Source organism: Brachyistius frenatus, unplaced genomic scaffold, assembly GCF_029030835.1.
Source record: "Brachyistius frenatus isolate BFR_SWC_R1_liver_20210118 unplaced genomic scaffold, ASM2903083v1 Contig_2, whole genome shotgun sequence".
NCBI classification, from domain to species: domain Eukaryota; kingdom Metazoa; phylum Chordata; class Actinopteri; family Embiotocidae; genus Brachyistius; species Brachyistius frenatus.
Genome location: NW_027210601.1, coordinates 7,612,697 through 7,638,880, shown reverse-complemented (window position 1 = coordinate 7,638,880; position 26,184 = coordinate 7,612,697). Strand labels below are relative to the sequence as shown.

At 41.2% G+C, this 26,184-nt stretch overlaps 3 protein-coding genes across 4 annotated transcripts; all 3 read left to right on the top strand.

Moving 5' to 3' along the window:
* The first annotated feature begins 264 nt into the window (after positions 1-264).
* On the top strand, positions 265-8,891 carry stk3 (serine/threonine kinase 3 (STE20 homolog, yeast)). The gene is made up of 11 exons (XM_069697382.1): positions 265-388; positions 1,898-1,978; positions 2,188-2,316; positions 2,569-2,683; positions 3,377-3,541; positions 3,833-4,000; positions 4,086-4,223; positions 4,415-4,540; positions 4,626-4,827; positions 5,400-5,593; positions 5,766-8,891. Exons 1-11 carry the CDS (start codon positions 366-368, stop codon positions 5,922-5,924), a joined length of 1,500 nt encoding a protein of 499 aa, XP_069553483.1. The 5' UTR covers positions 265-365; the 3' UTR covers positions 5,925-8,891.
* Positions 8,892-9,363: 472 nt separating this feature from the next.
* Positions 9,364-14,386, top strand: LOC138619989 (2-iminobutanoate/2-iminopropanoate deaminase-like). 2 transcript variants are annotated; one of them, XM_069696869.1, is made up of 6 exons: positions 9,364-9,519; positions 10,572-10,677; positions 11,299-11,353; positions 11,466-11,534; positions 13,572-13,627; positions 14,047-14,386. In XM_069696869.1, exons 1-6 carry the CDS (start codon positions 9,455-9,457, stop codon positions 14,101-14,103), a joined length of 408 nt encoding a protein of 135 aa, XP_069552970.1. In that variant the 5' UTR covers positions 9,364-9,454; the 3' UTR covers positions 14,104-14,386. The 2 variants fall into 2 exon arrangements, with proteins under 2 accessions (XP_069552970.1, XP_069552961.1); XM_069696860.1 differs by lacking the exon at positions 9,364-9,519 and adding an exon at positions 9,797-9,902.
* Positions 14,387-22,218: 7,832 nt separating this feature from the next.
* Positions 22,219-25,670, top strand: rpl30 (ribosomal protein L30). The gene is made up of 5 exons (XM_069696849.1): positions 22,219-22,295; positions 22,395-22,445; positions 22,701-22,846; positions 24,536-24,666; positions 25,567-25,670. The coding sequence occupies exons 2-5, from the start codon at positions 22,425-22,427 to the stop codon at positions 25,617-25,619; spliced, it is 351 nt and encodes a 116-aa protein (XP_069552950.1). The 5' UTR covers positions 22,219-22,295; positions 22,395-22,424; the 3' UTR covers positions 25,620-25,670.
* Positions 25,671-26,184: the final 514 nt, after the last annotated feature.

The following is a 26,184-nucleotide window of genomic DNA, read 5'->3' as shown; positions in this document are numbered from 1 at the left end:
CCGTCGGATTTTTTTTGCCATATACGTCTAATAATGTAAAATAGAAAGGTATGGAAAAAAAAAAGTATATTGCCAATGCTTGATAAACTCCCCCCTCCCTCTTGAATTTTACAATGTTTTCAGGGGTAGTTTGCACCCTGGGTTTCACGGTCTCCGAGCGGTGGTGTTTTTATTTTTGCACTCCGTTCCGACAGGGGGCGCTGCGATAAAGCTGTAACCCCGAATAGACCGTGAACCGACTCAGCTGGCCCTCCACTAGTTTTTGACAACAACGACGATGTTCACGTCTTGACCGTCGGTCCCAAAACTGCCACAACTTACCATTAGTCTGTTGAGTTTTTCTTTTTTTTTTGAGGTCGTACATCATGGAGCCATCTGCGCCCAAAAGGTTTGTGCACTTCTGACTGCTTTAAAAAAAAAAAAACATCCTGAAAGCTTTTTTTTTTTTAATTATTATTAGCGAGCAGAAAAACGCTAACGTAGGCTGTCGCCCAGCTAGCTGGTACTGAGCTAACTTAGTTAGCTTCTCTCAAATATATATATATATGTATATATATGTGAAAGCTTTTATATCTCATTGTTGAACCACAAACCCAGTGTTACACTCTTTAATGGCTGTTTGACCCGGTTCGTCGTCGAGTAACTGGCCAGTTTCTCGTCTCTGAGGGACCGTTTTGACCCACGTATATATTTAGACATGAAACACTAACTAATGAATCGCATGTGAAATGACCCAATATGTCACCTTCATGAAAGATTAACACCAGTTTCCGTTCACTTACTTGGTCTCGGAGCTGCGGTGACCCACGTGTTGACTGGTTGTCTATCTAAAGAAACACCGCTAGAGTTTAATTTTTACTGGGGTGCATCTTAATCCGGAGAGGGGCAAGGTGTTTACATTAAAATTATGAGATTATAACATGTGGATTATTCTTTTGATTTAACGCTGTTAGTGACTATTTTTTTCCCTCCAGGTTCAAGTGTTAAAAGCGTCATTTTAGTTTGTCAGGATTACGGCTTGATTCATGTCCACCACATTCACCTTACAAGAAATGAGTCCACATTGTGACAGGACTTGTGATACATCTTTATCATATTTATTAAATATTTATTAAAAGGAGAGTCACACAGATTCCATTAAAGATCCAAAACTGAAACAGAAACAATGAAACTAGTTCATGGTAAAAATAAAAAATAAAAAATCTTTGGCAAGACGCCTTGACAAACTTCCACATAAAATGAATGAACATTCACACAAATAGCAGCATAAATATGATAATAGCCAACTGAAGAACATAACTACAACATCTGTCTAATTTCAACATTTTAATTTAAGGGCGGCAAGGTGGTGCAGTGGTTAGCACTGTCACCTCACAGCAAAAAAGGTTCCGGGTTCGAATCCGGTCCTGGGCCTTTCTGTGCGGAGTTTGCATGTTCTCCCTGTGCTTGCGTGGGTTCTCTCCGGGTTCTCCGGCTTCCTCCCAACATCCAAAAACATGCACCTCAGGTCAGGTTACCTGGCGCCGTGCTAGTGGCAGCCTGCTGCAGCAGCTCCCCCCTGAGAGCCCCCCGGCTGTAGTGAAGAAATTTCCCCTCGGGGATTAATAAAGTGTATAAAATCAACAAAAAATTCATTTCTTTATCCTTATTTTTTTTTTAAAATTTTTTAACTACATTACCACTTTCAATTATCAGAAATATAGTTTTGTCTGTTTGTGATGCCCTAAAATTCTGTGTCAGAAGAACTAGTTTCTTAGATGTTAATTTGTCTGTTGATGTAACTTTGTGCTCGGTGGTAGAAACTACAGTACTGTTGATTGCAGACGCTCCTGTTGTCCAGTGTTCTGGTTTGTTTTTACCATTAGATACTGAGATTACCAGTGATTTATTTTTACAGTAAGCTGAAAAAGCTGAGTGAAGACAGTTTGACCAAACAGCCGGAGGAAGTGTTTGATGTTCTCGAAAAACTCGGTGAAGGGTAAGGATTTTTAATTTTTTTTCCTTTATAACTAACTTCCAGCTCTACAGCAGACTGTTTTATGATGCATCACTTTGTTAACGCTGTCAGTTATGAAATTCATCTCGACATAGTTAACTTTGTGTGTGTGTGTGTGTGTGTGTGTGTGTGTGTGTGTGTGTGTGTGTGTGTGTGTGTGTGTGTGTGTGTGTGTGTGTGTGTGTGTTTAGGTCCTATGGCAGCGTGTTTAAAGCCATTCATAAAGAGTCAGGCCAGGTGGTGGCCATCAAGCAGGTTCCTGTGGAGTCGGACTTGCAGGAAATCATCAAGGAGATTTCCATAATGCAGCAGTGTGACAGGTGGGATGGCTGTGCACCTTTTAGTCAAATCTGCAATATAGTTTAGATTATGACATCAGTATTGTCCCCATATTACTGTCAATTAGTTACTAGACTTTACAGAAAAGTGTAGCAATATGCTCTTGCAGCCTGTTCTTCTTTCTGATGTCTTGATCTGCTAGTTGTTTTCTCACTTCTGCTCTTTTTGTTCAAAACAAAACTTTCCTTCTCTTTTTGTAACCACCCTGTTTTGTTTTTTGTGTTTCCTCCCAGCCCTTACGTGGTAAAGTACTATGGGAGCTACTTCAAAAACACAGACCTGTGGATTGTCATGGAGTACTGCGGAGCCGGCTCTGTCTCTGACATCATCAGACTGCGGAACAAGACGGTGGGTGTTTACACAGTTTCAACTGAGTGTGGGTGGTTGTACTAAAATGTTAGTGGTTCAAAAATGAGTTTTTAGTATTTATTTGTTGACCAACATGTTGACATTAACAAGACACTGTTTTTTAAGGCTTATAAAACCTAATAGGTATACAAGTTTTTACATGGTTAATTACAAATTAAATGTGTATTGTATATGCATTATTGCCCAATAAAATTACATTACGGTACGATCCACTGTTGCAAACAACAACAAAATTATATTTCTGTTCTTCTAGCACAAGAACACAAAATTGCATCTATTTACATCTATAATTCTGAAAATACACGTGACCTGCACATGTACTGTAAATGAAATGTTGCATAACCTGAAATAATGCTGGAACTTCTACAGCATGTGGTTACAGGAGAGACATTTCAATATTATGTACTTAAGTGGGTCTGACGCAGTTTCGTGTTTAACTGCAGAGAAAAGAAAAAGCTTAAAGAATAAATTGTTGACGAGGTTCTTACTTACATACATCTAGTTTAATAATTCAGGCGTGCTTTAGAAGGAAAAATGTCCAGGTCGACCGTGTCTTTGACCTTTAACACCACTTATGACTAAAAACTACATAAAAGTACATAATTAATACCTCCTCCTGTGTTACATGTCGTCATTGCAACATGTCTGTGTTTTGTTTCTGTCCCACCTCAGCTGACTGAAGATGAGATTGCCACCATCCTGAAGTCAACACTGAAGGGTCTGGAATACCTGCACTTCATGAGGAAGATCCACCGGGACATCAAGGCTGGAAATATTCTTCTGAACACAGAGGGACACGCCAAACTGGCCGACTTTGGAGTCGCTGGACAACTAACGGTAAAATTATAACAGACGTTAGCAACAATGAAGAGCAGGAGATTAATGGGACTAAAGGCAACTGATTTGGGCTATTACTATTAAATTATTCATTTTTTTGAAATTCATATAACAGTTTGATTCTACCATTAAAAAAAATGATCGGGTGATAATGGAAGTGAAGATTTTTTTTTTTTTTTACAGTTGGAGCACCAAACTTTTATTGGAAGCGTGTAATATTTCATTGATTTTGTGAATCCACATGAAGAGATTTAAACCGTTGTTCTTAATGTCGTTGTTTTCCCTCTGAAGGACACCATGGCAAAGAGAAACACTGTGATCGGCACTCCGTTCTGGATGGCCCCGGAGGTGATCCAGGAGATCGGCTACAACTGCGTGGCCGACATCTGGTCCCTGGGCATCACATCCATAGAGATGGCAGAGGGCAAACCTCCCTACGCTGACATCCACCCTATGAGAGTGAGTGTAAACATGTTTTTTGATGCGGTGGGTGCTTGAACGCAGTTGCTGTGGTAACCCTCTCCGACTCTCTGTTTTCCCACAGGCTATCTTCATGATCCCCACCAACCCTCCTCCAACATTCAGAAAGCCGGAGCTTTGGTCGGATGAATTCACAGACTTTGTCAAGAAGTGTTTGATCAAGAACCCAGAGCAGAGAGCAACGGCCACGCAGCTGCTACAGGTGATGAGGAACGAGGAAGACGTGCACACCGCCACATACGCACATATAGATACGGACATCAGAGCGGGCGACATACAGCCCTGGGTGCACATGCTCGTATTGAAACATGTTAACAAAATAAATCCATCTGTTTTCAGCACGCAAACACAGTTTTTTTGTGTTTTTTTTTTTTTACTCTTGTGAATATCCAGCACCCATTCATCAGCCAGGCCAAGCCAGTTACCATCCTGAGAGACCTGATAACTGAAGCCATGGAGATGAAAGCCAAGAGGCAGCAGGAGCAGCAGAGAGAGCTGGAAGAGGAGGACGACAACTCCGTACGTATGCTGACAGGTTCACAGTAAACAATCCACCAGACTGCCTGATGTTGCGCTTCACGCCTAACTGTCTGTTGTCGTCCAGGAGGAGGAGACGGAGGTGGACTCCCACACGATGGTGAAGTCGGGCTCAGAGGGGGCCGGGACCATGCGGGCCACCAGCACCATGAGCGACGGGGCGCAGACCATGATCGAGCACGGCAGCACCATGCTCGAGTCGGACCTTGGCACGATGGTCATCAACAGTGATGATGAAGACGAGGAGGAAGACCAGGGATCAATGAGAAGTGAGCACGGTGTTAGTCGGAATTTAAAAGTAGTCACATTGATACTTCATTACATTCAAAGAATCTATTTTGAAACTGACGTAAGACTCTCGTAGTGATAATCTACAACCAGTTCAGTGGACAGATAGGTTGAGCAACTCCTGGTCCTGATGGAATACTATGATTGTAAATCACTTCTGTAACAATGTGGCTACGAATCATGACCACAAACACTGAACACTTCCATTTCTCATATTTTTATTTCTTTCAATTTTATTTATGCTGTGCCAAATCCTAATATAAGTCATGTCAGGGAACTTAATATTGCACGGTGGAGATCGTACTATGTTATACAGAGAAACACAGCAATTCAATAGTTGCCGCAGGAGTGATCGTAGGTTGGAAAACTTCAGGTTTAACCTCCCAGAGAACCAGACTTGGTTCACTTGGAGGTGGAAGGCCTTCTGCCTCGACCGGCTGAAGTAAACGGTGAGCAGAGAGAGAAAACTAACGATGCAGAAATTAAATTATCAAATGTATGTATGACTGTTTCTCTGAAGAAACATAGAGGCTCTTCTCCTCCTCCTCCTCAGGGCATGCCACCCCCCAGCAGCCAATACGTCCATCCTTCATGGATTACTTTGACAAGCAGGACTCAAACAAGGCAGCGCAGCAGCAGGAGAACTACAACCGCAACCAGCCACATGAGCAGCCCGGCTACCACATCCAGTCCAAGAACGTCTTCCCCGACAACTGGAAGGTGCCTCAGGACGGAGACTTTGACTTTGTGAGTGGAAATTCTTCACTTAACTTGAATACACATCAGTGGCCAGTGTAAAACAAAAAAAAATATCAAAAGGGAAGCAGTTCTTTTCATTAACCACAACAAGACACTACATGTGAGTCATCTCTTTCCGTCTGTTGTTTGTCCGTGTTTCTACTTATGTGTTGCCACCCAGCTCAAGAACCTGGACTTTGAGGAGCTGCAGTTGCGCTTGACTGCCTTAGACCCCATGATGGAGCGGGAGATCGAGGAGCTCAGGCAGCGCTACACTGCCAAAAGGCAGCCCATCCTGGACGCAATGGATGCCAAGAAGAGACGACAACAGAACTTCTAAGATCCTCCTCGTCTCCCCCTCCTCCCCTCGTTTGGGTTTCCCAAAGCCGCCATTACCACAAAACTCATGTCCCAGTGACTCAGGGGGAAAAAAAGACGACCTTATTGCTATTATTGGATGTCCTCGGCTGTTCTGACCGACTGCTCACTGGCCTGAAGTTAGATGCTTTCTTTCCTGGGTGACATCCAGTTGGCTCCTTGAATTCATACTCATCAGCCTTTATATGAAAAATGTTCCTCTACAGTCCCTGTGAAGTTGTTTTTCCATGAACGTTGCTCAGGACTGCGGCCAAAAAGAGAACCAAGCCTCGGCCATTATACATCTGAAAGCCACAAAAAGAATTTCCCTTTTTTTCCTCAATGAAACACCCGTCAACCAGCATCAACACATAAAGGAAGCCTTTCTTCCAGCAGCAGTGGAAGCAGCGGGATCAATGATGTGGTCTTTGTTCCTCAGACTTTTTACCTTCAGTGTACATATAACATAGAGCTTAGTTTAGAAATTCCTGCAACAAAAGCTGTGGCGGTTCGTCCATGACCAAAGACAATCAAGATGATGAAGATGAGAATGCCTTAAAATATTTGAAACCTGGTTTTCAACATAAGCAATGTAATAAAGAAACCAAGTCATTGGACGGTTGGATCCACGTCCTCACTCGGAGACGATTCGGATGTGGACTGTTGGAAGCTGCGAATGTTTGTCTGAATAGACAGAAAAGAGGGAAATCACGTGAAGAACGGATCATGCATGTTTTCATTCGTTTGTGGACCAGAAAATTCTAAACGTATCTCATTAGTCTTTTTTTTTTTTTTTTTAACCTTAATTTTGTTGTTTTCAAGTATGATGTCCTCGGCTTCGTTATACATCCATTGCTCTGTCGTTAGTGACATATTTCACAAATCTTAGTGCCTCATAACCCACCAGTCCCAGTCTGTGCGCTGTCTGTGCACACTCGCTCACTGCCCCTCACATTTAAAATCAGAGCCTTTACTCAACACACTCGTATAGTGTTCTGGATTTAATGCGAGAGACGGCACAGAAATGTATTCCCAAATGGACAAAAATCAAAAGCATTCCTAAACACTTAACAACTTGTATTTTTGTTTTAATATCTTGTAGATGCATTTAAAAATGATAATGGCTCATTTTCCTCTGATTGTTCCACATTATGACAGATGGACTTCAGATTCGTGCGACTTTACCAAACATCTAAACCAAATGTGACACCATCCGTTACATAAAGCAGTGGAAAACATTAGAACAGCTCGGCGATGTACGCAACCTTGAGCTGTGTACGAACCGTTTTCACTGCTGCGGTCAAAAACCATCAGGTTGAGGTAAATGACTCAAGCGACTGACTGATATAGTTAAAAACAGCCGCTGCATCAGCCACACGTCTAACTTCTGATTCTCAGACTTTAGATGAATATCTTTTTTTTTTTTTAATTGCATTAAGATTTCTTTGCAGACAGTTTTCGTGCAGCTAGAATACTTTCTATTTCCTGACATGCGGAGGTGATGCTCGCAATGAAAGAATGAAAACCTACTGTGCTTCGTAGGTGTTGGGACACAAGCTTAATTTTAAAAGATAAAAAACCATCCGGCTCCTATCCTCTATTTTTTTTGGAAAATGACGGTCAGTTCCTGTGCTGAAGACTACTTCACTACATTTATATGTCAGTAACAGCGTACATGGTGGTCAAAGTCGGAATTATTGTGTGTAAATGCTAAAGATATATTTGAAGTAATTCAGAAACTAAGAATCACAGTTCTTTTTTCCGCGTCAGGAAGTCATAAGAGGTTTACTATTCGGCTGTATAATGTCGCTCACAGAGCACGCGTTGCTCAAACTAAATTCAAGGATTTTAAATGTTTTTTAACGGTGTCCTAATAATTTGGTTTTATCAGATTTGTTTCCACTCTCAAATATCCCGAATGGTATCAGAAATTCAATTTTAATCGGTTAATTTAAAAAATAAAAACTACCAGACATCTCTAAATGTGTTTGGTCTTGTCACAATTGAAGCTGTTCAGGCTTCAATTTAGTTTTTCTGTTGATGTGGGAGATTTTTTTTTCCCCACATTAATACTGTCTTTGAATGAATTCAGCCTGTCTTAATGTCTGCATTAATACTGTCTGCAGGTTTGCTGTTACATATGAATGTGGTTTTGCTCATTCTTACTACATATTAGGGGACATTTTAACAATGCTGCGATATGAAATAGAACTGTTACACTTGTCTCACTGTCTTATCAGATGCAGAGTGTGACCAGAATTAGCTCATATTTTAGACCCAAATCAAACTTCAATCAATACTAGTTAGTCAGCTTGTGAATGATCATATCTGTTTGTCTGTTTTCTTCAATCTATTTTTCTATTTGAAGTCAGAACTTTGACAGAAACCAGTAACATGACCGTAAAGTAAGTCTGCAGTGCATCCTACTGACTTACACACGAGCATTCACACTTTTATTTATTGAACGATTTGCTTTTGTGACATTGGTTTAAATATGGTAGCTGATTTGGCTGTTAATATTTTTGCCCTTGGTCAAACAGATGTGTTGATTTTTCTCTGTGTTTTAGACTATGCATGTGTATAATTATGTTTGCTCTGTAGTGGAATGTTGTATTAAGTGCACAGGAAACAGTACTGTCAATATGGAAGATGGATTGTCTTAATTTTGCTTTTCATAAAAAATGACTTGCTCTGTACAATTATAAAAAGTCCAATTTGAAATGCGACAATGTTCCTAATTGGCCATAATATCTAGAGTTATCTGAAATTCTGTTTTGCTATATAACTATATGATTTACTTATTTTTCATGCTATATAATGACGTGAGGGTTTGGAGTGGAATGTAAGCATCTATGTTTGAACCACTTAATTTATTCTGTTTTGTTTGTAATACTTTATAAAGTTTTGAAAATGTACAAGAAATAATAAAAGTTACTTATAGTTAACCAGAGCTGCTGCGGTCCGGCTTTTATCTTATCTTTAGAAGCGGAGCCTTGAACCTCGGAGTTGGGACACCGGTTGCACCGTAACTCTTCTACTACTGGCGCAACTCACTTTGGTTTACGAGCTGTTTCCTCATCCACAGGAGGCGCTCATCACCACGCCCCTTTTCTGGGAGAAAAATTCAACCGGCAACCGACAGTGACGTCATCCACTGGGTTGTTAACAGCCCTTATGAAGCCTCGAGTTTGGATTTTGGCCAAAGTCCACTTTTATAGACAGTTTACGGGGGGAAAAAACGATCCCACATACTGCACAGTAGTCAACGGTGAACCGGAAAAAAAAAAAAAAAAAAAAAAAAAGTGGGCGGGACATGTTGCAAAGCCAAAGTTCCCGGATGTCCCGTCTGATATATTATTGCTCCCGTTCACGGTATTTTACGGTAGATTTTACTGCGTCATCTGCCACAAGTTGTTGCACAACCTCCTCTTTCATTCTTTCACAGCGTCACCGCAGTGCAGAAAGATAAAAAAAAAAACAACAACAACAACAACAAAAAACAATCCGAACAACATGTCTGTGCTCAACAGAAGGGTCGTTAACACCACGTCCGCCCCGGCTGCCATCGGTCCATACAGGTGAGACAACTTTACTCATGCAACTTATTGTAGCGACCACACGTCCATACAGGTGAGACAACTTTACTCATGCAACTTATTGTAGCGACCACACGTCCATACAGGTGAGACAACTTTACTCATGCAACTTATTGTAGCGACCACACGTGGTCTGCAGAAGCCAAAATGTTTGAATGAATCGCGAGGACAGCCTGACATTTGTTCAGGGGCGGGTCTTACTGTTCAATGAACTCACCTGCATGACCTGACCTCATAAAAACAAGTACCAAAGATTAACATTTAGCAGAGCGGAGCAGACAAGCAGGCAGGAAGCTGGAAATGGCGACTATTCGTCGACAAATACCTTACACGCCAAAAGCCCCTGTCAGACAGGGGATATACAGGTAAGGATTGATGTCCTGTGAAATGTAGAGTTTGGACTACAATTAACCGGATCTACAAAAAGTCGGTAAAGGCATTGTTTTGTGTTCAAATAAATTGATAAAACATCACCGAAGTTATTATAAATCCTGAAATAACCTGACACAAAGGTTAAAAAAAAAAGGTTAAAAAAGGTTGTTGTTTAATTCAGGGTGTGTAGTTGCATGAACTGAGGGGTGTTCCTGGTCTGGCCAATTGACTTCCAGTGGGTGGAGTTAGGTTAGACAGAATTGACTCAGCTGTTTAGCATTTAGGGGGGGGGGGATTAAACCTCTTCAGTGGTTGGTTTTAGATTATTAAATAAAATCAGAATGATGATGTCAGTTTCAGATTTTTGTAGGATCAGATAAACTACCTGTTGTATGTTTCAAATCTTTATTAATACATGAATATATACAGCACAGAGCAGTGCACTATCGTGAACTGTGCTTGTATGGAAACGGTGTGAAAGTATCCTGGTTTAAACCACATCATATAAGGGATTCTCTTCTCGAAACGCGATGAGCAATTATTTGTATTTAGATATTGAAACTGCCTTTTAAAGTCTTGTATTTTGTATGACACTTTTTTTTTTTTTAACAATATTTATGTTTCAGGTCTAAGTAGTGTGTCTGTTTGTGTGTCGTCCTCAGCCAGGCGGTGGTTGTGGACAGAACCATGTACATCTCTGGTCAGCTGGGGATGGACGTGGCCTCCGGTCAGCTGGTAGACGGAGGCGTGCAGGCTCAGGCCAAACAGGTGAGACTCGGAGAGACACAATGACGACTGATCACACTGCAACACGTGCTGACACCATCTGACATCTACCTGTTGGCCTCTTCTATTGCATATTTCCCAAGAAGTAACTGACATGTTGTGTCAGTAAAAGGTACAGACGTGTGCCGTGCACGGTTTCCACCAAAAAAAAAAAAAAAAAAAAAAACATTTTATGGTGCAGTAAACTGGGTGTACAGAGCAGTTCTACTACCCCCTAATGGGGTTAAAGATATTAAGAAACATTGTTTGTTGAGATTATAAGAACACAAGTGGCTATTAATTTGGGCTTTTAAAGTGTCAAGAACCATTCAAATGTCCTTGCATCATGGATGATTGATATATCATAATATTGTTGTGCAGCTGGAGAAAATTGAAATTGACTGTGACTAATTCCAGCCATAAAACACAAGAAATAAAATTAAAACTAAAAGATATTTACAACAAAGAGTAAATTAACACACTGACGGTAAACAACAGGATGTTTCCCAGGCTTTTTCTGATTGGCTATTAAAGCTAAAAGTATCTGCAAAATAGAAATGTAAAAGCTGAGATTGAATATTGATCCCCTCTGTGTCATTGCTCTTTTTCTCTCTTGTCCCTCAGGCTCTGGTCAATATGGGAGAGATTCTCAAAGCTGCTGGTTGCAACTACAGCAACGGTGAGATCCCCCTACGATCGGGCTGCTCAGTAACTCACCCTCTTCCTACATCTTTCACATATTTTGAATATTAATGTTAACCATTAACACCAAGTAAACTCTTTCATTACAGTGGTGAAGACGACTGTGCTGCTCGCGGATATAAATGACTTCAACGGTGTCAACGAGGTCTACAAGACATGTAGGACAATACTTTATTGGTCATTTCAATGCTCAGTAAAGGATAAACTTGGTGATATTCAGTATTTTTGCCTTCGGAGCCCATGAAAACCGCAAAATGAGCATTAACCCGACCCCCACCAACAACTATTGCCGTGTGCATTACTAGGGTACACAAATGAGTAATAATCCGCTTCGGAAAGTAGTCCCTAAAAAAATGCACAAATTACTTCTGTTTGAGAAGAGCAGGTTTATTACACAGTACCATCCATACACAGGGCAATTCAAAGTGCTTCATAGAGGCATAACGGAAGTACAACACATTTGGAATTGCGGTTTCATTTTTTTATTAGCTGGAAAGCCTCAGCAAGCAAACAAGTTTTAAATCCTGATTTAAATGAGCTGACGGTTTTAGCAGACCTCAAGTATTCAGGAAGTTTGTTCCACTGGTGGGGAACAGAAACACTTAAAGCCACTTCATCTTGTTTGGTTTTAATTTTGGATACAGTGAGTAAACTTGCCACAGACAACCTTGAGGGGTATCTTTGAGTTCTCCTTAATTCATACAAACTGCCACAGGGGGGCAGCTCTGAACCAAGACGATCAGTGCTGCTCTCATAGCAGTGGCCAGACATGTTCCCTATACCAAACATTAACCACTTTATATGAGCATCATTGTTGTGGTCAGAATGAGGACATTTCCCCTGAAAAAAAAACACCTAAAATAATTGTCCACAAAGTGTTTACTGTGGAAGTGGAGCTGTGATTGAAAAGGTTGGATTATCAAGTGAGCAGCGTGCTAAAATATCCACAACCAGGGCACTTATTAATGTCTGCCTGTGTTATGTGGAGGGAGGAATTAAAAGCAAAACAAATTTCTCTCTTAAGGGATTACTTGGCTTTCAGTGTAGCTTTATGATGTAATATGTCGGATTCCGTTTTTCAATATGTTTGTTTCCTGATTTAATGTGCGTGTATAAACTGTGTGCCACCTAAATTTGACATGAAATCCAACGCTAAATCTGTTAATGGCTTTTAACAAAGCACTTTTAACAGTTTGTAGATTTTCCAGTGGCACACTCCGGGCTCCGTACCTTTGTGGTCATGAAGAGATGCGGTGCCTCCTATTTCACTGACATCTCTCAGGAAATGGCTGCTGACAGACGGGCTCACTCAGCTCTTCCTCTGCTGTGTGAATGCAGCCTCTTCGCTCAGTCCAGGCATTTCCTCCCGGATCACAACAGTCAGGTGTAATGGAAGCTGCAGCGTCCACTGAGTTGTAAATGGACACTGCTGTGCAGGCACACACGGGTGTAACCCAACCTCTCCCAGCAAGCATTGCTGTGAAGGCCATTGACTCGGGTACAAACCTGAGATCCACCTTACTCCCGACACTACTCAAGCCTGAACCACAGGCAGGAAACTTTCCCTGACCCCGATACAGTGAGAGGAAGGACATGTGGTCACTGTCATACGGCTTTTGACTTCTTGGCTGCTAGTTGGACTCGCACATTAAAGTAAATTCCAGCTAATGGCCAAAGTTTTGACAGCATGGGAAAGAAGAAAACGTTTTGTTGTAACAGTACCATAAAATAGTTCAACTGTACTTTAACCTCCACTATTCAGCATTTGAAAGTATATTTACATCTAATAACGCCACACAATGTCTTTTAAAAGCAGATCTACGTGTTGTACTATATCTCTTCCTGAGCATTACCTCACTTTCTAATAAGGCATAATAATGGAGGTCTGTAAGTGGTAATCTGCTAGTTTAATTATTTTGATGAGCAATAAGCTTCGGCTTTTCATGTTGTTTAAAGATCTGTTTATCCATCCTCAACTGTTGTTATACTCCAGAATTATAATTTTTTTTCTAAATCTGGCAACTAAAACTCTGCTGTGGTCAGTGTCCTATTACCAATAAAGCCTCTAGTTACAGTTTATACACCATTTTGATATCTATTATTAGAAGTTAAAATGATCCATTCAGAGATTCATTCGATTGATAGTTTTTCAGTGTGCTTCTGATGCAAATATAATGAAAATCTTTCCTTTCCAGTTTTCAGCAGTAATTTCCCTGCCAGAGCAGCCTATCAAGTTGCTGCTCTCCCCAGAGTGAGTACAAACAAGACTATTACACAGTGTTAGAACTACAGTACTCTACAGTGCATCTACTTTACTCTATAGTGTGCACATCAATACACATGGGGGTGGTGTAAAATCACAGTCTCCAGGTGCATGCTCATTTATCCACGAAAAGCATTTTCCATCTGGCACTTGGAGCTGTTTTCACCGCTGGGTTTAATAAATGTTGTTGTCCTACCGACACGAAATATCACTCTGTGGGGACCAGCCTCACTTTAGGGGACAAATAACAACATGCTTGCGTTTAAAAAAATTTTTTGACAGTTCTTAGCTTATTACAGATTTCAGGTTTTCTTCCCAGAGAAAAATCATGACACATCAGAAACAACAACAACAACAACAACAATAAAAAGCTGTCCTCATGTCCTCCTCCTTTTTTTTTTCTTCAGGGTGGCCTGGTGGAAATCGAGGCGGTGGCTGTTCTCGGTCCTCTCTCTGACTCATGACTAGGCGGCCCCATCACAAACAAGCTGTAGCCAAACCAAATGTCAATTGTTCTTCTAGCTGTCGTCGAAGCCTTACTGTATGTTTAAATGACACAACAGAGTCCAGATTCGGATGTTGTTGACCTTCCGTGTGGCTGGTTGACTGCACTGCTGAAGTGTTTTAGCACTCTACTGCTGGAAACTTTTATGTTTACTCTTCACAACAGAGCAGCACTTAATGGTTTGTGGCTAATAGTAAATTCACACCTGACAAACTGTACGTGAAATAAAATGTAAGGATGCAGTCGGACTATGCTTTAGTGGTGTTTCCAGTTTGGTATCCCATCTTCTGTTTTGTTCCTGATAAACTGACAGATGTTTTTATAAGAGCAGCTCTCATTAATAAAAAAAATGCAGTCAAATATCTGAGTGGTGACTTAAGTTATCAAAGAAAGGACATACATTTTCAAGGTAGCCTTTTTTATTTTTTTGACAGTTCTTAGCTTATTACAGATTTCGGGTTTTCTTCCCAGAAAGAAATGATGACACATCAGAAACAACAACAACAACAACAAAAAAAAGCTCTTATCTCATACATGCTCATCTGAAACTTTTTTTTTTATTTTATTTTTTTTTTTAAATCAGCTGGATAGCACTCAATGCACCTTTAGAGGAGCAGCTTCATTACAAACATGGTCATAAAAATGAAAGCCACCTACTCAAAAAGAAAATAGTTTCATAAATCAGATAAACTTTGGCTTTGGTTTTCATAGAATTATGTTTTTCTTTTTGCATACGAGTTCGGAGCGGACTCGGGTTCAAGTTAGATTAAAGACATATGGTGCTAATATAAATTTCTATACAGATAATACATTCCTGCTGATCTAAACTTCTCCCAAATAATTGCAGCCTATGAAAATAAACACTCCCACTAGAAGTCTATGTACAGAATGCAAGTTAAAAACAAGCCATACACCATCAAGAAGGGGAAAAAAAAGGCACAGTGGTGACTGAGGACCCTGACTGAAAGTGGTTACCACAGGGTCTGCATCTTGGCAACAAGGTGATGTCTTTCACACACAGACACACACACACTTTCACTCATGCACACACACACAAAGTGGGACACTTGCAACGAACTCATCTGCGCAGTCGTTCATTGTTGCACTTCACTCACTGGGCGCTGGAGACACAAAGAAGGAAGACGTGTCAGGAAGATTTTGTTTTGTGGCTCACGTGATAAAGAGAAAACTGCAGCCCTGCTCACCTGGTGCCTCCTCTGTTTTGGGCTCTGACTCAGTCGCTGTGGCCTCTGGGTTTCCTTTTAGAAACACGGACAATGACAATGGTGCATGTAAAACGACAAACAGTCACATTTAAGTTGAGTTCACCTGGTGGCCCAAAAGGGGGGTTACTGCGCTCTCCGCGCTCCTTCGTTGAATGTTGCAGAGGCGTTCAATAATGAGGTGGTAGTTCTAGTTTAACTAGCACGGTAACGTTTTTAATTTGTCCAATGTTTTGGTTTATGACTTAACATTTGTAAAACTTTGTGTTAAGGTCTAATTAGAAAATGTTAGCATGTTAAGACGTTGAACACAATAACTATTACGCAGTTAGCATTAGTGTTTAAAACCAGTGTCTAACTACAACAGCGCCTCAAAGCATGGTTCCACACATCTTGTTTAAAGGCATTTGCTATATATATATATATATATTTTTTTTTTTCATTCACTTCACTTGTAATGTGGGTGAACTGACCCTTTAAGAATACATCTTGCAGAATTGGATTGAGTTTGCAAAACAGCAGAACTGTTCATTATTCAGCCTGTAGCACCATTTAACGTCAAGGTGTGAAACCTCAATAACGACGCGTGAAACAGCACGCGGTCGTTCGTTTCATTTCCAGTTTCCCCTCGGAGCTTCGTGATGGCAGATTACTTGCAACGAGCCAATCCTAAAATCAACCACTGACAGTGGATGAGCTGCTCTGTCTGTGACACTCTATCCTCTCTCTCTCTCTCTCATTGGCTGTGAAATGGAGGCAGGGTGGCTCAGCCGGCCTGACATCGCCTGTCGCCAGTGGAAGCCCTATACGTGTTGGCTTGCTCTAGTTTCTCTGTTGACTCGGATTGCACCTTAATGAGACCACGTTGACAACAAAGTTTTGGCAACAAAAAAAACAACACAGTATCAAAACAGACCTGTGGTCAAGTTTGAACTGAGGATGAGTCAAGGTGGAGACCAAAGGGGGTCAAGATCAAGTTAAGACACAGGTCTCAAAGATCTCGGACTGTTTTGTTACTAAATTAGGTGAAAAACATTTTCATGTATGTATTTCTTTAGATAAATTTAGTGTAATGTTGTTTAAAGCTAATTAGAGTAAGGTTGTCATATAATGAGTTAGAAACAGCCTCTACTTCTCTGTCTGCTTTCTCTTTATACACTGGATCACTGGATGGAATTTAAAACAATATTCCTGAAGTTAATTGCCAATGATCGGTTGATTTTACAATCAGCTTGTCTCAGAAGCAACATCACCTCATATACACTCTTCATAGAGGGAGTGAATAGCAGAAACATCTCAAAAAAATAAACTTCTGATGAGTTTTGAAACAAGGGTGTATAAAAGTAAAGAAGCAAGCAGGACATCTACAGAAATAAATCCCTACAGTTAAGTTCGAAAGTTCAAGCATCCAGGCAGAAGATGTACAGAGTCTCACAGCTTCCAGCCTCATTGACGGTATGTGCACACCATGATGACGGAGAAATAACATCTCACATTTAAGCCTTGGTACCTTGTCCACTTTTATTTAATGGCCTGTATTACAGTGGCAGATACTCTGCATTAGAGCTGCCCTCGTGCACCTATTGGCTGCTTGTCATTTGAGTCATGAAGCCCGAAATGAACTGATATCAGCGGATGTAATGTCATGCAGCTCCCTGTGGAGCACTTCCACGTACACATAATCATTTAAAGAGATTATTACAGCGCTGACCTGCGGTCGCTCTGACTTGCTCTCTTGGAATTAGAGCAGAGATTGTTGTGCTGCTCTCACTAAACTGGAATTTTGCATATTCCCCTGAAACCACAGCGCTGGGAGCACTGTTTCTCCAGAGAATACAACAAAAATGTAAATTAAAACTTTACAAGTATCTTCTTGATAACATCAAATGTTGTCAGACCATTTGCATTCACTAACATTTAAAACGTTTAAACTTGCTGCCCCAGCTGATCCTGGGCCAGCAGGTAACAAATCCTAAGTGACAGCTCCTAAGATACCGAAAGCTTCTTCTGTGACTAAAAACAAAACTATAAAGTTAAATTGTGCAAGAGCTACAGCCTCATCTAACAATAGTTATTAATCAACAGGCTATTCATGCATGACTGTACAAACCCACACTTCATGTACCTTTCATGTACATGCTGCCATGAGGAAGTACATATCAGAGATTAACTTTTAGGCGATGCTCAAAATCAATCAAACATGAACGAAAAGCCTCCTTTGTGACCACAAATGAGAATCAAATGAAATAAATAAATTAAATAGTTCATTAACCCTTACAGCCTGATGAAGTAAACTGAACACAAGTGCAATATGGAGACATCTTTTAATACTGACTAAAAAAATTAGAGGTGTGAATAATGGTAACACATTCCTATGGCCACCCCGGTGTGTTCATTAAAAGCCAAAGTCATGCCTGAGTGTTGTTGGATACCAGTTGGTTACTGTTATTGTAGAGGGACTGGGGAGTATCAAGGGAAAGGCGGAAGAGACATTGTGTACCTGGTTGGTGTGGCATCCCATGTTCTTGAGGCTCAGGTTATTGATGCTCAATGACAACATTGTAGATTTTCTCCTTTATAAATTCCCCTTCCCCCGTTGGGACACATGGAATTTGTGACTATCGTGGTGACGAGTTTCAGAGAAAAATCTCCAAACCCCAGTGAATGAATTATAATTGACTCCAAATTTGAGTATCTTTGTCGAAAGCTCACGTTCTAGCAAAATATTGGAGAGTCCTAAAAATATGTACCAATGTAATGAAGTCTCTATGCTGTTTTGAACTCTGACCTACCTGTCTCTGGAGCTGCAGCTCCAGCCTCTGAGGAGTTTGCTGCTGTCTCAGTAGTGCTGTCTGCTGCTGCTGCTGGTGCCTCCTCAGGTGCTGGTGCCTCCTCAGGTGCTGGTGCCTCCTCAGGTGCAGCTGTTTCTGCGGGTGCAGCTGTTTCTTCGGGTGCAGCTGTGTCTGCGGGTGCAGCCGTTTCTTCGGGTGCAGCTGCGGGTCAGCCGTGTCTGGGTGCAGCTGCTGCCTCTGCAGATGGGTTGGCTGCTGCAGGCTGAGACTCCTCTCCTGCTGGTGGATTTGCAGAGGTGCTATCAGCAGATGTGGCAGCTGCAGTAGGTTCATCTTCAGGCTTAGCAGCGGAGCCCTCGGCAGGTGTCTGGTCCGGAATAGTTTCACTGTCCTCAGCTACTTTGCCAGTCTCGTTGGCCGCCCCTGTGGGGAACACAAGCATCGGCAGAGCACAATATTGAAACAACACTCAAGCAGTTTATGGACAATAAATAAACAATTTACTTCAAGGTCCAATAGTGTCTTCATTATCTTTTCTGATTTACTGTATTTTACTAATCTTTTAGTCTTATCTAATTTCACAAGGGTTTCATATGGTAAATGTGCACCTAATTTGATTATTCAGAATTCTTTGGTTTATAGGTATATTTAAATAAATCTGAAAAGTTTAAGTCTACCATTTCAGCCTACCAGTGTTTCAATCTACAACTACACAGGACGGTAACAGCACTTTTGCTCATGGTCGTTTTTTGGTGACTGTAGGCCTACACAAACAAACGCACACAGACCCTGCCCGGTTAGTGTCCGAAAACAAATACTTTCATTATTGAAATAGAGAGTTTGGGCACTGTGCTCTCTGTTTTTTGTTGTTGTTTTGTTTTGTTTACTTTGTGTGTGACATTATGGTTACATAATCAACTCAATCCAAAACCAGAGGGGAGAGTTAATCTACAACCAGTCTGCATTACTAAAATGTTAGCGGTGGAATGCCACACTGACAGACGGTTTCTATTTATTATACTGTGATTGTCAGAATGCATTTCTTTGGACAACTATCTTTGGTAAAAACACAATCGTATTTTTAACAAAATGAAAAAAAAATGAATATTTCGATTTTCAGAATTTGAGGATGAGACTAAAGTGAAACACTTGGATTGAAATCCAGTCTCTGACCACTGGACTATGCAAAGCCTTCACTTTAATCCAAATGTAGCAGAGCAAAAAGAATCCGCACGAATTCCTGGAAATCAGACATGGATTTAATCAATCGTTCCCCCTGGAAATATCAGTAAAAATATATGCCGCTACCTTCCAATGATTTTGGGTATAAAGTAAAATAATAGCACAAAGAGATCTCCGCTCACACGTCAGTGGAAACAAGAGTTAATGTTTTGTAGATGGTTGTTAATAAACTCTAACAGCCTCAGACAGGGCAGGTTGTTGCGTGTTTAGTGATATTGCGTATAACTTCCTGGCAGACTTTTTTTTCCGAAGGATTTGCATTGTAGTTATTTGCATGGATCATAAGTTTTGACTCTGAACTTTCAGTGTTCTTAACTTGCAGCGAGTAAACAAATGACTGATTTAAATTGATGTGTCTTTTAAATGAGTCGACTTTGGGTGTGTATATAGCATCCTTCTTCTGTCTTGGGTGTAACAAGTGGCATCCACTGAAGTAAATGAGCTGAATGCAAAAATTCTAGGACATCCTGACGGATTTCCATCTGATCTCTCAGACGTCGATAACATGAACACATCGCTGCTGAATGTCATTCAGCTAAGAGAAAGTCTGCAGCCGCAGCATCATCAGTTAAAAACAAAACTGCGATACTATTTGAGCAAATATGTCTTTACTTGTCACCTCTCAAAGGACCTCAGAGGTCAAAATTAATATATCCACACTTTAGTGGGGTCAGCAGCAGTTTTCAGCTCCCTATCACTCTAAGTCTAACCATTTCAACCAAAATTGAATGGCACTGATAGGCCTGCAAGGATAGCGGGAGACACTAGCTCAGAGGGGGTCCCACTTGGTGAATCTTTTACTAACTTTTTACCGACTTATTCTGTGAAAATAAAAAGATCAAAGTGTGTCAAAGAATGCCAAAGCTGGTAGCACTACAAAGTCACATTTTCTGTGTTAAAATACAACACAGATTTGGTCAAAAGTACATTTGAGTGGAATTTAGAAGCCCACACTTTTTCTTTACGAAGGAAAATGAAAATACGGGATCCAGTGTTGGTGTTTTACCTTGAAACGTGTGCTACTTTGCACCCCAGCCGGGCCGTTTCTGACCCACTACAACAAAGGAGTGTCCAAAGTGGCTTCTCCTTTTCCTATTGAAACCGTAGACTGTCACCAAATCTGCTTTCATGTCTACTGTCTCTCTCGGGGTATCCAGAGCCAGAAACCACTGTTAAATAATGACAATAAACTTTCTCATCCTGTCACTGTGAGCTGTGACTCATTAAAAATAAAGACACTAGATACTGTACCCAGACACACAGTCTAAATAGGTAGCGATTTGCATTTGGACCTTGTTGTCCTTAGCAGAACAAGGTGCACTACGGTATAATAAATGGATGACGCCACTCTATATGGAGACAGTAGTGAACTTTCAACATGACACCATTTCCAACAGCATGCTATGCAGCTATATATAGCAAACATTGAAATAAAAATCATTATTAAAAGTATTTTGATTAATACATTTGATTTCAGTCGAGAAATTACCAAGATTTCGAAGTAAATACACAGCAAATATAATTACTTTTCACATGCAAATGAAACTACAGGATTGTACAATATTTTTGGACTGGATAGCTTCATTTCCAATGAACTTATGACAACATAGCACTTTGACAGCATCATTTTGAGCAACTGATTCATGTAATATTCTGTTCGACCACTTAACTTCCAATGAATGTCACCAAGCCGCACTTAGAGCCCAGATCTCATGCTTATCATATAATATAGCCTACTATAGTGTCGAGGTTTGGTTGCCTCACCGGTAGTACTGGCTCCGTTGCTCTCTTCGGGCTTCGCACCAGGTCGAGTCGTATCTACTGCTGAAGTTTGGGAACTGGTGGAGCATCCCATCCTGCCCTGTGCACATAGAGGACTGGATGAGTTAAGAGGTGAGGACAGACTTTGGCTGCACTGACGACGTCGTTCATATATACCGTCCCTGTAAATGGAGAGAAGGTAAGCCCCTAGGGGAGAAACAAAAAGACAGCCCGCCTTTTGGATTCCTCTAGTCCCGTGCGTAATTGCGCATACTTGTTCCAATAAACGTATTCAGGAGATGGTGTTGTGGTTGGAAGAAACAGTTGGAGACGCTGGTGAAATGTGGGCTTTTGTTGTGTGCTGTAACTTAGGCTGTTTCCATGAGGCTGGCGCAGGGACAAAAATACATTATTCAGCCGGTGTGCAGCGGCCACCTTTTGGGGCGGTGAAAATGAACCAATTGCGCGACGTTAACGCCAAACCAACAAATAGCTATCTGCTGCCGATCTGCCCTTGAGCAAACAGCAGCGTTAACACTAGTCTCCAGTAGAACTGAACCAAAATTAAATTTGCCCAAAGTCAAATTACTGACATTTGTCAAAGAAATTAAGTAAAAATAACAATTACTCTACAATTACAATTACTACCCACCACCCAACATTATGCAAAGATGTAAACATGATTTCAACCGAATCACCATCAAATTATTCCAACACGTTTATGTATAAATACTGTTGTAATAGGTAATGAAATAGTCCCTGAATACGGCCTTATCTATCCCTTTACTTGAGTATGTTTTTGAATGCAGTACCTTAAAAAGTAATTTTATTTTATTGTATGGCTACCATTGGCTTCTGTTAAATACCTCTTTAATTTAAAGCACTTCAAATTTACATGCAATTAAATATTTGAAACGATCAAATTAGCTTTAATTTCGTGTATAATTAAACTACGTTTCAAACATATGAGGGTTTTGTTACTGAATATGTTTTTTTTGAAAAAAAAGAGAGATAAACCATCGGCGTCCACTCTGCTGCGCAGAACTCGTGTGCGCAGATTCGCCCGCCTGATGCCGCCGCAGTGTACGACGGGACTTTCTTTCTCTCCGAGGCCATATTGGACTAAACTCACAGTAAGACGAGCTCCGAGTTTCTCGATAAAAAATCCGTCATTTTCTAAATATTTTCCACGTTTTTGTCTTCGTTTGACAGTCCTCTCCCTTTGCCCGCAGGTTGGCCGGTCTCTGGACTAAACCGCAAACATGGTGGCCGCAAAGAAAACGGTGAGTGGCACGGGCCCGGAGCACACGCGTCTTTCCGCTGCTTCACGTGGAGACGCGTTTCAGGGCCCCGAGAGCTTAAACATCTCCGATTGAGCCTATTCATTTGACTCGAAACATAACATTTCTCACAAAGAGACATAAACTAAGTGAACGTGCTGACCTCGTGGTGTTTATATTTTCCGCTGTAATTCAAGGTTTTACGTGGTGCGCGTGGGCCTCGCTGACTTTTGAGTACGATGTCTCTTGTTCGTTCAGAAAAAGTCCATGGAGTCCATCAACTCTCGTCTCCAGCTGGTGATGAAGAGTGGGAAATACGTCCTGGGCTACAAGCAGTCACAAAAGATGATCCGTCAGGGAAAAGCCAAGCTGGTTATCCTGGCCAACAACTGCCCTGCCCTGAGGTACATGAGGATGATGAGGTTTCGCGTGTAATTATTGTTGTTTTACTATGGGAGTGTCAAGAATTCAAATGTCAAAAGAAAATCCAGCTGGTTGCGGCCCCTGACCTGACCTGTTGTCTTCAGTCTCCCCCTGTTATATATATACCTTGAATGTCACTCAAAACATCTGGGCCCAGCTCATCGCCGTGAGACTTTTTCGTGTGTTTTGAGGGTCTGTGCTGCCAATTTCCTGAGTTTGACACCATATTTTAATGCGCATGCGCGCCCTCTGCTAAAGTCCACCGAGAAATCCCTAATGCCCATGTACCAGTGGTCACAAAAATATTTGCAACTCCACTGCTGATGCTGAGCAAGTGACGTAACTGCAATACTTGCACACAAAGGTTATAGCTGCTCCGTGCCCTCTCGGCATCTTTTTTTAAAAAAAAAATTTTGGATCAACCATTGTATTCAAGTGTCGGAACACACACTTTTTGTACAAGTTCATAATTTGACTGAAAAGTGACCTACCAATTAATAAAAAGCCCAAGATTATGCACAAGTGAACCAACCAGGTGCACGCCTCCCGCTTTGACTGTACTCCGTATATTTAACTGGCTTTCGCATTGTGCAACGTGCATGTCATGATTCAGAAACTCAAAACTTGCCTGCTTTTTTCCCCCCCAAAATGTTTAAGCTCACTGCATTTTGAACCACAGTTAGGTGTGCAAGATTGTCTGGTTACGCAGTGATCAGTGGAATTTCCAGCATCAACACCAATTGTTAAATACAGCGACGGAAGTGTCTTTTAGTCGGTAGACTCGGGTGTTGGAGCGTCGAGGGGAAAAAAAGAACAACTTGTTGACACATTAAAGTCTGGCCCTTTTCTTTTTTACTGTACAGTGAACCCTCGTTTATCGCGGGGGTTACGTTCCAAATAGAAACCGTGATAGGTGAAATCCGTGAAGTAGTAACCTTTATTTTTTTTACAATTATTATACAATGAAATACTCCATAATACATTGAAACCAAAGAACAAAACCTTTTTACAGGCCCAAGCATTTGTTTAACAAATAAAAGTACTGTATAAATGTTTTTTTTTTTTTACAAATAACTACTGTACTGTAAAATAATAATTTTAATCATCAATACGAACTGAAGGCTTCAAATTGCTGAGATCGGCACCGCCCCACTGCGACCCGAGTCATTGGATTAGAACGGGAGGAAATGAAAAATGATTATGAAAACAAATACAAAGTACAGTCGGACAAATAGTGACTCGTGTATTTCACTGCTCTTCTGACTGAGCCGCTGCATCCTGACTCCGCTCTGCAGCGGTTCTTTCTTCTAAAGCCGGCGGTGCAGGTGTGGTTTTTCGAAAGAAGAACATAGTTATCGGTAGTTGTTGTCGCTCTTTTTTCTTCTGGGCAAAAAGATTCTTATAAACCGACATGCCACCATCGATTATTTTTAATTTGGCAAGCTGTTTTGCGTACGTGTACATATTAAACTGCAACGTTATTGACAAACAGGTAGAGAAGAAGCGGAGAGACTGTTTAGCCAATCAGAATGCAGAACACAATGCACGATGCAAATCCGTGAAGCAGCGAGACCGTGAAAGGTGAACCGTGTTATAGCCAGGGTTCACTGTATTTGCTTAGCGCCTGTTGCTTTGACTAAACTTTTGCCTTCCTCTCTCTTTCTGTCCAGGAAATCTGAGATCGAGTACTATGCTATGCTGGCCAAGACTGGTGTCCACCACTACAGTGGAAACAACATTGAGCTTGGCACAGCCTGCGGTAAATACTACAGGGTGTGCACACTGGCCATCATTGACCCTGGTGAGTACCTGCCCTGGTTTTGTACCCCGTCTGGTGCAGGCGATCGAATGCTACAAACATTAAGACTATTTCATTGCTCTTCAGAGGGTAATTCAGTTGTCTCGATGCTGTGGGATTAAATATTTAACGGGATGTTTCTGCCTGGTAGCAAAATTTATGCCTCGACAGAAATGAACTCCTTCAAGTCACAGATCAGCAAAGTTTTCAGACACAACGATTTCGCTTCACTGATTCATGATGGCAACATGTATTTCTGTCCCTTGAACCTGCTCAACGAGAAGTATATTAGTTATGTAGTACTAAGATGATGACATTAAACACCTAAAATAATGATCCAGCGGTGTAAGGAGAGCTATTAATATAAGAAACGTGTAAAATGAATTCTGTGGTGTGTATGTTTTTTTTTTTTTTAAATATTGAATTATATTGAATGCACTTTTCTTTCTTGTTTTGCCAAAGTGCAGAAAGTATTGACCCGTTCTGAACAGTTAACTATAGCGTAACCTCACACAGTCAATGTCCTTTTTATAGTAAAGAGATAAAGAGTTGATCTTCTACAGAGCTCGACAGAAATGCCTGCAAACTGTTTGATTGTATTTGGTTTCCTTTTGTGTGAATTTCTGCGTCTGTTGGACGTGCTCACCGAAGCGGTCCAGTTCAGGACTGGTGGTTCGCTGGATGAGAGCTCGTCGGAGCGTTTCGTTGAACTTGCGGCGCTCTCCGTTCAGTTCACGAATGCCCCTTTGGGGTCATTTGCCCTCCTAATGTCGACATTGTTTATTTACTTGTCGAGCGCATTTAAAATGTGACCGCGCAGGCGACGCGGTTGTACGTCTTTGCGGCGAATATGAGGCCGTAGCCCTTTGAATCCACTGACTGTGCTCGTCTTTTCCTCCCCAGGTGATTCTGACATCATCAGGAGCATGCCGGATCAGCAGCAGCAGCCTCAGTAGAGCTGTTCCCCCACCTCGTTGTTATAAATAAAGTCGGTGTCAACAGAAAAATGCTGCTGTGGTTTCATTTCTCATCTATGGAGCTGGCCTGTCCAGACAAGCGTGGGAATCCTGCAAGTGTCCAAAAGAGAGGACCCCATGTCCTTTATAATATTTTTCTCACGTTGCCGCGTTAACATGTGCAAGTTTAGTTTCTGTCGAGATATGTACAGCACGAAAACAAATCCGAACGGAAATGGCTCGGAAAACTACATTTACAGCCGATGTTTCTTCAGAGGCTTGTGTAACAAGCCATGACAACAGGATTAGCACTTTCTGCGTGATCCATCAGGATGTGACCGCTTATCACCGCCGTGATGTCAAAATTATGCAACTGCTGATCTTTGGGAATGTTTTTTATTTATTTTTTTCTCGCTTACATAAGCTTTGGGGATGATTGGCGGTTGTATCAACTGCTGCTTGTTGACTATAATCGAGTAAGGACACTCCTTTCAGAGGCATTAAAGGCTTCACTGGTTGGTGATGAATGGTTCTGTCGCACGTATTCGGTCCAGTCAACCAAGAA

Bases quoted from the DNA above. Each gene is read 5' to 3' on its own strand.
- stk3 (XM_069697382.1), top strand. From the start codon at position 366: ATGGAGCCATCTGCGCCCAAAAG. The intron at 4,541-4,625 runs GTACGTATGCTG...GTTGTCGTCCAG, and splicing joins AAGAGGAGGACGACAACTCC to GAGGAGGAGACGGAGGTGGA. The intron at 4,828-5,399 runs GTGAGCACGGTG...CCTCCTCCTCAG, and splicing joins AGACCAGGGATCAATGAGAA to GGCATGCCACCCCCCAGCAG.
- LOC138619989 (XM_069696869.1), top strand. From the start codon at position 9,455: ATGTCTGTGCTCAACAGAAGGGTCGTTAACACCACGTCCGCCCCGGCT. The intron at 11,535-13,571 runs GTAGGACAATAC...TTTCCTTTCCAG, and splicing joins CAACGAGGTCTACAAGACAT to TTTTCAGCAGTAATTTCCCT. The intron at 13,628-14,046 runs GTGAGTACAAAC...TTTTTTCTTCAG, and splicing joins AAGTTGCTGCTCTCCCCAGA to GGTGGCCTGGTGGAAATCGA.
- rpl30 (XM_069696849.1), top strand. From the start codon at position 22,425: ATGGTGGCCGCAAAGAAAACG. The intron at 22,847-24,535 runs GTACATGAGGAT...CTTTCTGTCCAG, and splicing joins AACAACTGCCCTGCCCTGAG to GAAATCTGAGATCGAGTACT. The intron at 24,667-25,566 runs GTGAGTACCTGC...TTTCCTCCCCAG, and splicing joins ACTGGCCATCATTGACCCTG to GTGATTCTGACATCATCAGG.